The sequence below is a fragment of the Rutidosis leptorrhynchoides genome, chromosome 9 (assembly GCF_046630445.1).
Source record: "Rutidosis leptorrhynchoides isolate AG116_Rl617_1_P2 chromosome 9, CSIRO_AGI_Rlap_v1, whole genome shotgun sequence".
Lineage (NCBI taxonomy): Eukaryota > Viridiplantae > Streptophyta > Magnoliopsida > Asterales > Asteraceae > Rutidosis > Rutidosis leptorrhynchoides.
In genome coordinates, this window is record NC_092341.1 from 156,143,962 (window position 1) to 156,160,836 (window position 16,875).

General features: G+C 33.1%; 1 protein-coding gene across 2 annotated transcripts; it reads left to right on the forward strand.

Annotated features, from left to right (window-relative positions):
- Positions 1-10,897: 10,897 nt before the first annotated feature.
- LOC139869382 (uncharacterized) lies at positions 10,898-16,352 on the forward strand. Of its 2 annotated transcripts, XM_071857701.1 has the most exons (4): positions 10,898-11,242; positions 14,074-14,160; positions 14,266-14,434; positions 15,605-16,352. In XM_071857701.1, exons 2-4 carry the CDS (start codon positions 14,096-14,098, stop codon positions 15,890-15,892), a joined length of 522 nt encoding a protein of 173 aa, XP_071713802.1. In that variant the 5' UTR covers positions 10,898-11,242; positions 14,074-14,095; the 3' UTR covers positions 15,893-16,352. The 2 variants fall into 2 exon arrangements, with proteins under 2 accessions (XP_071713802.1, XP_071713800.1); XM_071857699.1 differs by lacking the exon at positions 10,898-11,242 and having other exon boundaries at positions 14,012-14,160.
- The last annotated feature ends 523 nt before the right edge of the window (positions 16,353-16,875 follow it).

Below are 16,875 nucleotides of genomic sequence, written 5' to 3' on the forward strand. Positions count from 1 at the left end.
AAGGGTTGTTTTGGTCGACAGGAATAGAGGGAAAAGAACTGCAAATTGTCAACTAAAAAGTGGGAAAGTTGGTGAATTTAGTCGACTAAATGCAAGGGAAAATATGAGAGATTTTTGTGATGCAATTTAGGGAATATTATGAGACTATATATAGTTATGTTTGAGTTTCCTAATCACACTCAAATTGCTTGGAGATCAAGGATTAAGTGTTAGAGTTTGGCTAGGACTAGTTACTTTGTGATCAAGTTGGTTTCCTATTATTTTTTTTTTTTAACTATGACCGATTTTTCTATGTATTAATACATATTTATATATTTTTTTTTTCTATTCGGCATTTACATAAATATATATTTTATATATATATTTTTTTTATTAATAATGTTACATTTATTTAAATACATTTTTATTTAGTCCTTTATTTATTAGTCATGTCTTTTATTTATTTTTACTTATTTCTAATTAGTTTTTAATTTTATAAATGTCACCCTTTAATATTATTACATATAGTTTATATTATTAATTTAGTATTAGGGTTAAGGTTTAATATTTAATATTAAATGGTATTAGGGTTTAGTATTTAATGTATATGGTTAGGTTTAGGGTTTTAAATAATATTAGGGTTTTAGTATTAATTACTCCATTTACTATATCCGGATAACAACCCTAGTTATAATGTACAAACAAATAATGAACCCTAAGGGCATTTCTGTCATTTCATGAAGGAAAAATGAGGGTTGTTATACATGTTTAAATAGGTTTTGCAAATTATAGATGTCGGGAACTAGTCAAACTTTATTTGGTCAAAATTGGTAACAGAGAAAACTGCGGTCGGGCTGCGATCGTCCGTGAAGTCAGCCGTAGATTTACAGTTTTAAAAAAACTTGACTCGTTGGTACATGACACACACGGTTGGTTTCACGGTCGACCGTAGTTCAGCCGTGTAGCTTTTTTTACCAAGATAATTACTTATGTATTGGTCTTTTGCTAGAGATAGTTTAGGCTTATGAACTCATGTCATCCTACATATGATTAACTACTTAGTTCTTGTTTGTCATCATTAAAACTAAGTGATTAACCTTTGAATATTATGATTTGAATCTTAACCAACATTCTCCCCCTTTTTGATGATGACAAACATAAGTGTTAACTATGTAAGTCGACATAAGTGTTAACATCACTTACCATACACTTTCTCCCCCTTTTGTCGAAGCAAAAAGGTTAGTCCCACATGGAACTAAGCACGTCCTAGAGTAATGCTCCCCCTTAAATCGTACACACCTTTCAATTGTTCCTACTTATAAATAAAATGGCTCCCCCTCAAACCAATAACAAACATAATAAGCATAGCAAGTGCATTACAATAATTAATACATAACAAGCTTCAATCCTAGGACAAGTGTTGTATCTACCCGCCCTTATAAGTATTCTTAACCAACATTAATTGTTTTTAAGGATAAATCCCATTGGTGTTAACGCATCAGAGATTGTTGAGCTTTCATTGTCGGATGAGAGAATGATTATCGGATGAGCTTCCCAATAAGTAATAGGAATTGTTGACACAGGTTGAGGGATATGAGAAGCGCTGATGGCATTAACAAATCGAAAAAGCCGATTAAGATGATTTGAATATGGAAGTGGATGATTTCCTAATTCTCGAAGGTAACCCATTCTTTGAGTAGTAAGATAAGGAAAATTTATGGGTTCATGAGTAAGGAGTGACCAAATGACAACGACTTTGGTTTCAGAGATGTGAGTAGCGGTAGGTTCCCGACAATAGACATTGTTTCGAATGACATTAAGAATAAGTTGAAGATCATGGAGGATTTCGTTATCTTGAATGCGAAGCCGTTGGTTGAGGTTTCATTGTACTCCCGGAGTGGTGATGAGATCTAAGATGGTTTGCAACGAAAACGTAGGATTAAGTGATCTAAGATCAGTTGAAGGAGTATAGAAGGAACGCCCATTGGAAGGAATTGCCATAACGATTGCGAATTGTTCAAGGGACCAAGTGTAAGGTGTATTAAAAAGTCAAAATGCAACTTGGTCGGGATTTAAAACATCAAGATTAGCATAGAATTCCCTGATTAGTGTTGGATAAATGGTTTCATCAGGCTCAAGAAATGAGAAATAATTGTTATGGGTGAAAAGTTGAGTTAGTTCAGGAAATTCGGTATGATGAACAACACGCTCCTCATGAAGTGTTCTAGTCTCCATGTGTTGCCTATTGTTCGCAATACGTTGATTTATTGTGTTGGTCATTTCCTAGAAAAACAACAATTTTAGCAAAGTAATCAAGTTCATAAGTTTGAAAAACTATATGCTAAACACATGTAGATTAGTCCTTGTCTAGACCCATTTTGAAAACTATGACTTTGAAATTAAATTGTACTATTTTTCTTTTGAAAATTTAGAAAAGTTTCATCATTTTGCTTTATGTTTGTCAAGAATAGATACTAGTCATAAGATTCACAAGTATCATAATGATTTGTTCAAACATATGTGTGTGTGCATGAATGAGTTTAATGATTTAAAACATATATGAGTTTTTATGCAAGAAATCACTATTATGACTCATTTGATAAAAAAAAGCCTTTTACAACAATTTTACTCATATATTTAAGTAATTCATGCAAGAAATAAGTGTTCCTATGATTTTGGAAAAAATATAATCAATCTAGTAAAATTTGAAGTAAGTTTTAGGTGTTTACCTTGAAGAGAATTGAAAGAGTATGGACCACTTTTTGAAGAGTACTTGAAGGTAAGACAAAAGTAAAATCAAAAATTCAGTGGTTGAGATTTAAGGAAGAGATGTGGTTGGTGGAAAAGTTGTTTGGATATTAAAGGAGTTGCATAAAAGACAAAGAAATTCATCAGACATCAGGCAGCTCTCAACACGGTCTACCGTGGTTCGACCGTGCGTAATCAGGATAGGATTTTACGGAGTATGTTCCATCATTCCCAACCCATTCCTAAGCAAGTTAAAGGTTTCCTTTTTAAGGGGCTTAGTGAATATGTCAGCTATGTTTTCCGCAGATTCTACCTTATCTATCACAATATTACCATTTTGGACGTGGTCACGAAGGAAATGGTGCCTAATGTCTATGTGTTTAGTCCTGGAGTGTAATATTTGATTTTTCAATAGGTCTATAGCACTTTTGTTATCACAACATATGGGTATTTCGGAAGAGATGATACCATAATCGAGGAAGGTTTGCTTCATTCATAGCACTTGTGTGCATGCTCTTCCCATAGCTACATATTCGGCTTCGGTGGTAGACAATGCAACGGACGTTTGCTTCTTCGAGAACCATGAAGTTAGACAAAGACTCACGAATGTGCATACTCCACTTGTGCTTTTTCTATCAATCATTGATCCTCCGTGATCGGAATCCGCAAAGCACATAATATCAACTCCGGTGAACTTTGGATACCATAACCCAATATGCATTGTCCCTTTTAAGTATCTAAAAATTCTTTTGGCGGCCTCAACGTGTGATGTCTTTGGTTTTTCTTGAAATCTTGCACATAAGCACACACTAAACATGATATCGGGCCGGCTTGCCGTTAAGTATAGAAGGGATCTAATCATTCCCCTATATTTTGTACTATCGAACGGTTCTCCTTCCCCTTCCAAGGTGAGTTTTACATTTGTTGCCATTGGAGTCGCCATTGATTTTGAGTTCTCCATTCCGAATTTTTTAATCATTTCATGAATGTATTTTTGTTGACTGATGAATGTTTCAACTTCTAGTTGCTTGATTTGTATTCCGAGAAAGAACTTGAGTTCACCCATCATGCTCATTTCAAACTCATCATGCATTAACTTAGAAAACGCATTGCTAAGAGATTCATTAGTAGAACAAAATACAATATCATCAACATATATTTGAACTATAACTAAATCCTTTTCATGCCTTTTGATAAAGAGTGTATTATCAATTTTTCCCATTTCATACCCATTATTTATCAAGAAGGTTCTAAGTCTTTCATACCATGCTCTAGGGGCTTGTTTAAGTCCATAGAGAGCCTTTTTAAGTTTAAAAACGTGATAAGGTTTTTCGAAATCTTCAAACCCCGGAGGTTGTGACACATAAACTTCTTCATTTATGACACCATTTAAAAAGGCACTTTTGACATCTATTTGATAGGGTTTGAAGTTATTGGCACATGCATATTCAAGAAGTATTCTTATTGATTCTAGCCTAGCGACGAGAGCAAAGGTTTCATCATAATCAATTTCCTCTTATTGGCTATATCCTTGTGCAACTAGTCTAGCTTTGTTTCTAACTACGTTGCCATCTTCATCTAGTTTGTTTCTATACACCCATTTTGTACCTATCATATTGCTCTCACTAGGTAAAGGAACTAAATCTCATACATCGCTCCTTTGGAATTGATTTAATTCCTCTTGCATAGCTTCTACCCAACTTTCATCTAATAGGCCTTATTTAACATTTTTGGATTCTATTTGGGAGATAAAAGCATAGTTGGCAATTAGGTTGAATGCTTGTGATATAGTGGTTCTAGTGTTGATGTCTCCTATGACTTGATCTATAGGATGATCCTTTATATGTTTAATATCGATCGAAGATGCTAAGTTATCCTTACTTGGTTTCAAATGAGATCCATCCTCATTGGTGTCATTAAACTCGATTTGAGTTGGCATTAATTCTATGGCATCTTGTTCTATCACATCATCATCCTCTAAAGGTTTAGTCTTAGGTGGAGGTGGAGTTTCATCAAATGTGACATCTAGGGATTCTTCTATGACATTTGTGTATTTATTTAGAACCCTATATGCCTTACTTTCTAATGAATACCCTAAGAACACTCCTTCGTAAGCCTTAGGTTCAAACTTTGTAAGATATTCCTTTTTGTTTAAGATAAAACATTTGCACCCGAATACTCTAAGATGACTTACGGTTGGTTTTCTACCATTTAAAATTTCATAAGGTATTTTATCCATTGATGGCCTAATTAAGACTCTATTTTGAATGTAAGTGGAGGTGGCAACGGCTTCACTCCAAAACTTTTGAGGGATTGATTGTTCAATTAACATAGTTCGACTCATTTCTTGAAGAGTTCGGTTTTTCCTTTCAACAACGCCATTGGATTGAGGTGTGCGAGGAGACGAGAAATTATGAGAGATACCATTTAAATCACAAAAGACTCCAAATTGAGCATCATTATCAAATTCTCTACCATGATCCGTTCTTATTGTTACTATAGTGCAACCAAGCAAATTTTGTATCTTAGTGGCAAAGATTATAAATCTTTCACATGCTTCATTTTCATTATTTAGAAATAGTGTCCATGTGTATCTTGAGAAATCATCTACTATTACTAAGGTATAAAAATTTACTCCATAACTTTGAACGGCCGATGGCCCAAATAAATCCATGTGCAAAAGTTCTAGACATCTTTTAGTAGAGATAAAGTTCTTAGGTTTATGACTAGCATGTACTTGTTTTCCTACCTTGCATGCATCACAAAAATGACTTTCATATTTTAATTTAGGCAAGTCTCTAACTATGTCCTTTGAGGATATGTTGTGAATTAGTTTCATGTTAGCATGCCCTAGTCTCCTATGCCACAAGGTAGTAGTATCATGTATAGATGTGAGACAAATATCTACATGTTTGAAATTATCCAATTTGCATGTATAAAGACCTTTCTTCCTAGTTCCATTTATGACACTTTTACCATCTTTTATTATATGTGATGAATTTTTAGTAAATGTCATGTTATATCCTTTATCACATATTCTTCCTACACTTAGCAAGTTAAAACTTAATTTTTTAATGTATAACACATTATCAAGTGTAATCTTTTGATTAGTAATGTTACCTTTACCGACGATTTTTCCTTTCACATCGCCACCAAAGATTACATCACCTCCATTGTGCTCCGTGTATTTTGTGAAGAATTCTTTGTTGCCCATCATGTGTGTTGTACATCCGCTATCAATTATCCATTCCTCAATATGTACAACACCATTGAGACAAACCTATATTTAATTAATCAATAACTTTGGTACCCAATATTTGTTGGGTCCGGGATGATTAGCATTAAAGACTCCTACTTTAATCCATCGTTTAACAATTTTAATATTGTTGCTCCTTTTAGTTTCGACCCTTTTTCTTTCAAAGTTTTGATTGATCATTCTTCTTGAATAATTTTTCACAAATGGTTTGATTTCTTTTCTACTTGTCTTAACTTGTTTAGTTATGGAAGCCTTTGTTTTTGGTGTTTCTACTTCTTTAGGTTTAACAAACACTATAGGCTTATGCTTGGATAATTTTATCTCAAGAGTATTTTCCTTATATCCTAGCCCTTGTTTGTCATTTGATTATTTTTGAACACTTAACATATTTTCTAACACTTTACTACTTGTATCATATTTTGAAAACTTAATTTTATTTTCAAGTGTTTGTTAGTTTTGTTCAAGGCATGGTTTTCATGTTTTAAGTCATCACATGTAAGACATTCTTGTGAGTTAGATAATCTTCCTTTAAGTTGTAAGATTTCTAGCCTAAGCAAGTTATTTTCTTCCTTTAGACTTGTGTTTTTGTTGCTTACTTTACTACTTTAGATACACAATTTAGCAAAGTTGTCAATACTAAACTCAAATGAATTTGGAAGTACCTCATTGCCGATTTGTCCGACTTGCGATCCCTTGTCGTCATCACTTGGCATGTCAATGGCCATGAAACACGTTTCCTTTCCTTCTTCTTGTGTGTCGTTTTCTTCATCATCTCATGCGCCTCTAAGAAAAGCCTTTTCATTCTTTCTCTTAGGACATTCACTTATCAAGTGATTTGGATCACCACACCCAAAACATTTTCGTACAAACATTTTCTTCGGATCGAATGGCGTTTTCTTTTGTTCCATTGGAGGGCGAACATGGTTTCCCGGCCTTCGATAGAACTTCTTAAATGATCGAACAATAAATGCTAGTTGTTCATCATCATTTAGAATATCATCATCGTCATCATCAACGTCATATTCATCATGAATCTTAGCATTTAGAGTAATTGACTTGTTCTTTTCTCTCTTGGCCTTTTCTACCTCATCATCTTTATCTAGAATGACCTTATGTACTTTGAGATTTCCAATGAGTTCATCTAGAGTTATCTTTTCCGCATTTTTTGATTCGTCGATTGCCGTCGCCTTTGGTCTCCATCTTGATGGTAGAGCCCTTAAGAATTTTCGAACATATTGCTTATCCGTGTAGATCGTACCTAGAGCTTTCAAACTTGAACAAATATTGTTAAATCTAGTGTAAGCACTATCAATTTTTTCATAATCATCAATAGCAAATTGTTCATATTTAGTTATAAGCAATTCTACTTAATTTTATATAACTTGCGGGTTTCCATGATGAGTAACCATGATACTATCCCAAATTTCCTTAGCACTACCCATCATAAAAGCTCTCTCATATTCTTTCCTAGGTAATGCATTAAAAATGGTCATCTTAGCTTCATAATTTTTGCCTACTTCCACCTTATGTTCCTTAGTCCATTCTTCCTCGGGTATATATATTTTAGTTTTCTTATCATCACCAAACTTAAATGGAACATAATCACCTTTAGTAATAATGTTCCAATAGTCTATATCTTTGGAATGGACATACGTTTCAAATCGATGCTTCCAATAACAAAATCCTTCACTTTCAAGAAGTGGATGCCTTTGCATGGAGCATCCTTCACTATAGTTCAAGTTCTCAAATTTTTATTCCATGATCTTAAACTCTAAGATTTGCAAAAATTAGTTTTAATTTTGAATTAGTAATTTTTGACAAAACATTTAGAGCAACCGCTCTGATACCAAATGTAAGTAACTAGAGGGGGGGTAAATAGTTACTTAGTCGATTTTTTAAAATTTTCTTTGCGTTTTGTTGAACTTGAACTTGATATAGTGTGATTTGAAATGTTTGTTCTCTAATAATACTAACAATATAAATATATGTAAAACTTGTAATCAAAGAGATAATGGAAGAGAGAACAAACACAACGATTTATAGTGGTTCGGGAAGATGTTAACTAATCTTCCTTAATCCACTCCTCAATTCTATGAATTGAGATTTTTCTTCACTATGATACTTCAAACTCGGTGGAGTGTCCGGATACAACACTAGTACTTCGATAAGCCGCAACTCGTGAACTCTTACGTCCCTTTGAAGACTTCACAATCACCTATAGCTCTTACTACAAAATCCTAATGAACTATTCTAGTAAAAATACAACTATCCTCTAGATCCCTTTAAGAAGATAGTTTACAAGTAAACTTACAACTTTAAACTTACAAGTGCTCTTGCTTGAATCACTCCAAAAGATTATAATTTAATTATAAGAATGAATCAGTAACTATGAGAAAATATGAGTGCAAGAGGTGAGTCTTCAAATGCTTCAAGGCTTGGCTTTTATAGGAAAGAGAAATCTACCTGGAAGCTATATGGCTCGCTGCATGGTCGATCGTGGTTCGACCGTGTACCTCTGACATCTGATTCTTATGGCCGTTTTTGTCCTTTGAAAATTGTCATTTCCCCTTGTTGAATAGCTGCAACTAAAGGCCAATTACTTCTGAAATTATCCTCATTACCATTTATGTTTTGGACATAAGCTTGGAAGTTGACATGTCCATTAAAGAAAAAAGTCTTCAATCTTTGACCATTTGTCATTGATTACCAAAAGAGGTAATTGCAGATTTTTGTCTCTTGACAAACCATTATCTTCCAAAAGCTTCATCAATCTTTCTTAATTACTTGTCATTTTGCTTATGGGAGTATCTTGTCCTTTAGAACATTGTTACAACTTAAATGAACTAGTTTGAATCTAGTTTGAACATAATGATTCTTGTTATAACTTGACTAGACTTGAACTAATTACATTCTCATACAAATAATGATACATAGAACTAATGGGGGAGCAACTCTTTAATTGAGACTTTAATGACCATTATTAGTATGTTTAAATGACACTATGCATTAGGATAAAGAGATATGACACTTAAGTGTTTTAGCCTAAATCAAGCTTAAAATGTTATTAAGATGTCATTAGGTGTGATTAATAAAAATTAACATCTTTTTGTTCAAAACTCTTTTGAGATCAAAGAGGGCAACTATTATAAGCTTGTTTAAAATGGTTTTGTAAATTATAGATGTCGGGAACTAGTCAAACTTTATTTGCTCAAAATTGGTAACAGAGAAAACTGCAGTCGGGCTGCGGTCGTCAGTGAAGTCAGCCGTAGATTTACAGTTTTAGAAAAACTTGAACTCGTTGGTACAGGACACACACGGTTGGTTTCACGCTCGACCGTAGTTCAGTCGTGTAGCTTTTTTACCAAGATAATTACTTATGTACTGGTCTTTTGCTAGAGATAGTTTAGGCTTATGAACTCATGTCGTTCTACATATAATTAACTACTTAGTTCTTGTGTGTCATCATCAAAACAAAGTGATTAACCTTTGAATATTATGATTTGAATCTTAACCAACAGACCTTATCAAGCAACGGGGAATTCACTGTTCGGAAGTTAGCTGCACTTATTGATGAAATCAGACTAGGGAACCACACGACAGCTTCTATGGCTGCTACTGAACGCAATAACTGTGCACAAAAAAAATCGAAATCTTTATTTGGAGGGCGCTTAAAAGAAGACTACCCGTACGTACAGAATTGGATAAAAGAGGCATCGACCTTCATACGGTTAGATGTCCTCTTTGAGACGATGGGATAGAATCTGTTGATCACTTATCGATATTATGCAAACATGCTATGGAAATATAGGATCGAGTATATAAATGGTGGAATCTTGGGAACGTGACAAACTTAAGCATTGGAGAGACATTTCGAGGTAATTCAACGCATCAAATATCGGCATTTGGGAAAAAACTATGGCAAGCAGTGGAATGGTCGTGTGGCTATCTAATTTGGAAAAATAGAAATCAAATGGTGTTCAAATGCAAAAGTTGGAATCCTCCGACGGCGTTAAATGAGATTCAAGTCAAATCATTTGAATGGATCTCGCATCGTGTAAAAGACAAGAAAATCGAGTGGCTAGATTGGATAACAAACCCTGGACCAATGTTGTTTTGATTTGTGGACCTGGAACGAGATGCACTCTCTGCATCTTGCTACTGCCATTCTTGTTCTTCCTTCATATGTACATATTATTCTTAAGTTTGTGATGTAATAATTTGTTATTGGACTGCTGCTGACAGCCCACCATTGTACAATTCGAGTTATTGATAATAAAATTTACTTGCTTTTCAAAAAAATAAAAAATAAAATAGATTTTAATAGAATATTTGTGTAAAAACATCATTAATGCTAAGTTAATAAATTTATGTGAATTTATCAAAATTCATGTCCCATTTATCATAAGAAATGGTCTTATTTTTTTCGAACAATAATAAATTTTATATATAACACGAAAAGTAGGATAAGCCCATTATAGCAGCGACTAAATCACAGTTGTTGCACAGTGAGCAACATTACAGCCACAAAAGATACATATACAAGAATCTCATAAAAACATACAATTAGAGACAATACGCAAGAGAATTTGTTAACCATTTTTGCCACTCGATGTTCACTTTCTTTGTCCGTTGGAGATCCACTTGAAGATTTTTGTTGAATTTTCATTAGTGCATTCGGACCAACCCAACACTTGTCTTCAAAAACTTTTTGATTCCGATTTCACCAAATTAAGTAAGCACACATCCACTCCACCGCTTTAACCAAGGGTGAGAGCGGAGCATTGCACCAAATTAAGAAATGGTCTTATACTCATAAAACCTACGATACCTTTCTCTGTACTTGTATTGAGGCAAAGAAAATCCAAAAAATTTATTAGTTGCCGCCCCGCCCCGGCCCGCCCCCAAATTCTAAAAACCTCCAAAAAATTTCCCTCTTTCATCCCCAAAACAAAACTGTAATTCTAAAATTTTCACCTCTAAATTGATCCCTCCAAAACTAAATTTGTACGAATTATTAGTATATTAGTATATATACCTAATATCAATATCTATATCTATAATTACTTGAAGAAATTATTTGCTACAAAACAGATCGAACTCTGGCTCAATTCAATGGCGATTGCTGCAAGACCTAGTTCTGCAGCTACTGTATCTACAGACAACTAGACGAACAAAATGATCAGTAGTAGTGATGAGATCGAGCCGGAGATGAAATCCGATTTGGAACCGCAGAAACGGAGTGGAAATACTTGTCATCAAGTATGTTTAATCTATGATACATTTATTTATCTTGCTACTATTAATGACGGTGTTAATATCATAGGGTTAGGTTTCTATAGCTTAGAAACGTGTTGACTTTTGGCCGTCAAACCTATTGCATCCATATACTAGATTGATACGGAGTATGTATATTTTTAAGTAACAAAAGCTTCAATTGTTGGTTCCAAAGCTAACCTGTTTATGCTTCATGTTTACATTCATAGTTTTCATTGTATTATTTTTGTTTCTTAAGAATACGGTTACAGTTGTGATATTTCATCAATTGTTGGTTCCTATTGATGGTTTATTTCATTTTACTTTTCGGTTCATCTGTTTAAATAGTAGAGGTTTTCCCGTTGTTAATAAGTTATATTTTTTAAAGTGTCGACACAAGATGTCTACCAAATACGCGGGCTGTAAGAATACTACAAGGAGTAAGCCATGCTCTCTCAAGTTTTGCTGCAAATGCCTCTTAAACAGGTTAGCTTTGGTCCGTTGTGTTCAGGGCCGGTCCTATGATTTTCAAGGCCCTGAGCGAGTAGGAAAAATGAGGCCCTCTCATAAACAAATACTCCGTAACACATTATGTTTTAGGGGTATGGAGTCGAGTTGAGTCGAGTCAAGCTAGACGACTCACTCCCATGTTGGTTTTTTAATGCGGAATTAAGGATCGATGGCTTAACAATTAAGATAGGATAGTGATTAAATCTTCTCGGTTTAAACAGAAACACAACCTTCTTGGTTGAAATAAGACTTCACGTCTTTTTTTTTTAGTCTGCAATAAACTTAATCAACAAAAAAGCTGAATTACAAAACAAACCAATGGATATATTAATACTGGAGCAAAAGCTCTAAACAATAGGAATTTAAAAACTAAATAACTAGATAAAGATAAAAGAAGAGTAGTTGTAAAACTCCAATTCTGGCGCATCTCTATCCATAATCACGAACCAACCTTGCCTTGATTGTAACAAGTGTTCTTTAAATAATTTATAAAAAAAGTGCTAGCACCTAATGTGTTAAGTTTGGAGAGATGTACAACTATGTTTTCCTTTTTCTCCCACATCGGTAGGGAAACAAATGAATGTACCCTATAAATACAAAAGAAAAGCTTTTGACTGTAACAATTAAAGAGGAAAAGGTGGCCATATTCCCTTGGACATATGTCTCTTTATTATTGGGCTTTCTAATAGTTCTTGCGTATTTAATAAATAAATATAATGGGCCCCTAATTTTGTTGGGCTCTGTGCAATTGTTCAGGTTGGCACACCCTTCGGGCCGGGCCTGGTTGTGTTCATGCTCCCATAGAAGAGTATAATTCGGATCTTAGATGGGTTGATAACTATTACTTCGTATTTTCAACCATTGATTTGGATGCCGATATCATAATTGCCTCCCTCTTTACATCAACCATTTATATTTATAATAACTATATTAGTGTTATTTATAATAAGTATATTAGCCAACACTAATGAACAACAGTACTCGGGTGATGTCATCAAGACATCACCTATTTCGTCTTTTAGTATTTTTTTTTTTTAAATTTTTTTTTCATCCCGATTATCTAGCCCAACGGAGTGGGCTACTCCGGACCTCCATCTAGTTTAAAGTTATTTTTCATCGTTTTTTTCCATCTTACGTGAAGCTTTTTTTTTCTTCAAAATTTAATCTGATTTAGAGTTTAGTGTTTAGGGTTTATTGTTTTGGATTTAGTCCCTAAACCTTAAATTCTAAACTGTTTGTTTTAAAAATTCAAAAATCCTTATTTCTAAACTTTAATTTTTGAACCCTAATTTATAAACTTCAATTTTTTAAACCATAATTTCTAAACCCTTAAAAAAAAACTCTAATTAAGACATTACTCATGATGTATGTTATCATTTATTTCTTTGAACATTTTCCCACAGTCATCACAAAGTATCTTTTTTAAATGTTTATATTTTCATATTATATTAATGTTTGGAAAAACATTAAAAAAAGAAAATTAAAATAGAAAAGTCATTTCCTCTTCTTCAAAAAAATATTTCTCTCTTAATGATGACCATATATATATATATATATATATATATATATATATATATATATATATATATATATATATATATATATATATATACACTAAAACAAAATAAACTCAACTGTCTTTATTCTCTTAATAAAACTTATCCTTATTATTACATTATTATTAATATTAATATTAATTAATGATTAATATTAAATAATAAATTATTATTTGAATTATTATTTATTAATTTATCTAAGGCGCAGGTGTATGCTAGTTAATATAATTTTAACATATGAAAAGAAGCTTAAAGGGAACGGGTCAAATTGGTTAAAGTTCACCCTAGGTCTACTTTTATTGACGCTCTTTCAATCATCATTATTCATAAAATTAGATTATTAATCAATGAAATTATTTAGTAGTAGTCGTATCTAACAACCAGAGGCGGATCCAGTATGTTACGAGGGGGGGCGCCCGCCCCCGGTGGATTTGAAAATTTTAGTGTAAAATTTTTGAATATTTCGACTTTGCTCCCGGTGAAAATTTTTTTTGCCCCAAAACCTACATATTTTGCCCTAAAACCTTCAAATTTTGTCCAATATTCTCCAAATTTTGGCCACAAATTTTTAAATTTTGCCCCAAAACCTTTATATTTTGCCTTAAAAAATTGCTACGGTTTTAATTTTTTTTTTTGCCCCCGGTGAAATATAATCCTGGATCCGCCACTGCTAACAACTAATTGTGTTTAATTACTTTGGACAAAATATCCTAAAGGAATTGAGCAGTACATATTCTCTTTTGTTAATACATATTCTCTAACTTGTGTTAGGTATGGAGAAAGCGCAGAAGATATGATGTTGTTGGATGAATGGAGCTGTCCCAAGTGCAGGGGTATTTGTAATTGCAGCATCTGTATGTAAGTTTCTGAAATGTTAGTTTCTCTTTGTTATTGTCTGTTTTTTATTTATTTATTTTTTTATTATTAAAATAAAATCTAACTTGAGAGTCTATTTAAACGTAGGAAAAAGCGCAGTCATCAGCCCATCGGTATTGTCACGCAAATGGCAAAGACAGGTGGATTTACCTCAGTTTCAGACACGATTCATGCAAAAGGTGCTCACAACGTTAGTAATTACAAGAGAGTAAAAGAAACAGTTGCTTCACCAAAAACACTAGCTGCTCCATTAGAGGTGTGAATCTGTTTATTTCTCTTTTAATTATTTATATTTAAATATATATTATTTATATATTCTTTATGTATATACTCCGTATAATGGATCTGGCAAAATGGGCTGGTCAGACATGTCCAGTTTTCAAAACATGGATGGCCCAATACGGGTAAATCTTGTATTGGTTAGACTTTGATTGGGTTGAGTTGAAACTTTTCCTTTTTACATTTGTACATATTTAATGGGACATAATCCTTACACACCATTTTTTGATCCATGTACATCTAATTACTTATTTTACCCTTAATTATTATATTATACTTATAATAATAATAATATAAGTTCAACTTTCTAGAGGCATAACTTTGATTTTATGGAACAAAAGTGTACATGGAACAAAAAGTGGTGTGTAAGAAATACCTCTCATATTTAATAATAATTTTATATTGTTGTTAATGGTCACAAAGATCAAAGTAAATGAATAACAATATACCCTTTTGAATATAGTGAATACGAGTGACTATTTAGTTTGATTTCTACGAAATTTTGGCTCTTTACTAATTGGATTTTATGTATGTGTTCATGGGTTTTTTTATAAGTAAAAACAAATATAGAGGTTGAACATAACAGTGTTTGTGTCAGATGGTCCACAAATTTGACATATACAAGATTGGTTATAAAAGGTGCATTGACACTTAGGGGCTTTAGTATAGAACTCATGACTTGAGGTGTACTCGGTCGGCATTTTTTGGGGAGTACTCGGTGTTGACCAAGTTTGACTTTAACTGATTTTGACGGACTTTTGACATCTTTTTTCCTAATTTTGGCTGAGTTTGATTAAGATTTGACTGATTAATCCCGAGTTTGACTGTGTTTGACTGAGGTTGACTGAGTTTGACCGATTAATTGAACCGAGTACTCAGACTGATCTTAAAACAGAGTGCTCGGCGAGTACTCGTCGTGTAAAACCGTGTTGTACAACACTACTTTAAATAAAAATGCAATAATTTAGTTTCTCCTTTTTAATCTTTTGACCCATTAGACATAAAATGTGACCCAAATTGCACCATTCAGCCTCTAATACGTATAATTACAATTCATTTCTTCATTTGTGTATTTGAACTCTTTGGATTAATTATTATTTAGGAACTACCTATAATATTTCTGTATGCTGCCTCTGATATTAAACAGGGAAACATAAAAAAGCCAAGGAAGGAGAATCTGTTTGATGAAAAAACAGATTCAAATACAAATCCTCTTGTTTCAGCCCCACCTGTTGCTGACAAGAAACCAAAAAAAATAAACAAAAAGGAAGTTAAAGTTAACGGTGTTCAACAACTGCAAAATAAGGCTGAAGGGAATACAACTTTTAATGATCAGAATGTGACCCAACATCTGGAGAAACCAAAGAATATAAAGCGAAAAAGAGTTGAAGTCATACAAAACAGCACCGGGGTCAATGACCAAAAGAAGATTTAAAGGATCAAAAGAGATTGTTGGAGGAAATATTACTACTGGTACAAGTTTGAATGTTTGTACGAATTTGCAAAATGAAGAAAGAAAGAAAGCTTTAAACACGTTTGAGGATGTTATTCCTTTGCCAACTGGACGTGAGTTGGTAAATATAGATGGGGTTGACCTCCCAAAAGAAGACGCTGGTAATGCAATGAACCGACCCATTTCTCTTATTGGTTCTTTGTATAAGATCGTTGCCAAGGTTTTGGCGAACCGTCTTTCTGGAGTGATTTGGCCATTTTGTAAGCAATGAACAACGACTTTTATCAAAGGACGTCAAATCCTTGACGGTCCTTTAATGCTAAGCGATATCATTGACTTCAACAAGAAACGGAACAAAAAGTTACCAATTTTTAAATTTGATTTTAAAAAAGCGTTTCATTCCGTGGATTGGCAATATCTGGATAACGTGCTTAATAAAATTTCACCCGTTAGAAACAAAAATATGTTTATGTTATGAAATGTATACTATCACCAGCTTTAATGGTTTCGCGTTGTTATATAAATTGAGATTTGATTTTATAAAATTATAAAAGTATTGATTTCTTAGAAAGTATATTTCTAGCATCACATCCTTTTATATCTTTTACTAAATAAACATAAACAACACTCTAATAGTTTTTCGAGAGAAAAAAAAAAAAAAAAAGCTAAATAAACTTAAATCCTTACGGCTGGCTCCAAAGTCTTACCACACCCTATCTTATCTTAACAGTTGTTATAATACTTATCATCCATATAAGTGTCACTGCTACATCAGCATAAAAAAAAAACTTTAACATTCATTTAACTAATCATTTTATATTTTCACCTCAAACTTTAACTCATTTCAAATTATTATTTAAATATAATAAATAAATAAAATAAGATAAAATTTCACTTCTCGTACTTGAGGTTTACTTCAAGTTTGACTCCTCATTCTTTTCCCATTTTTTTAGCATTTCTCGTCC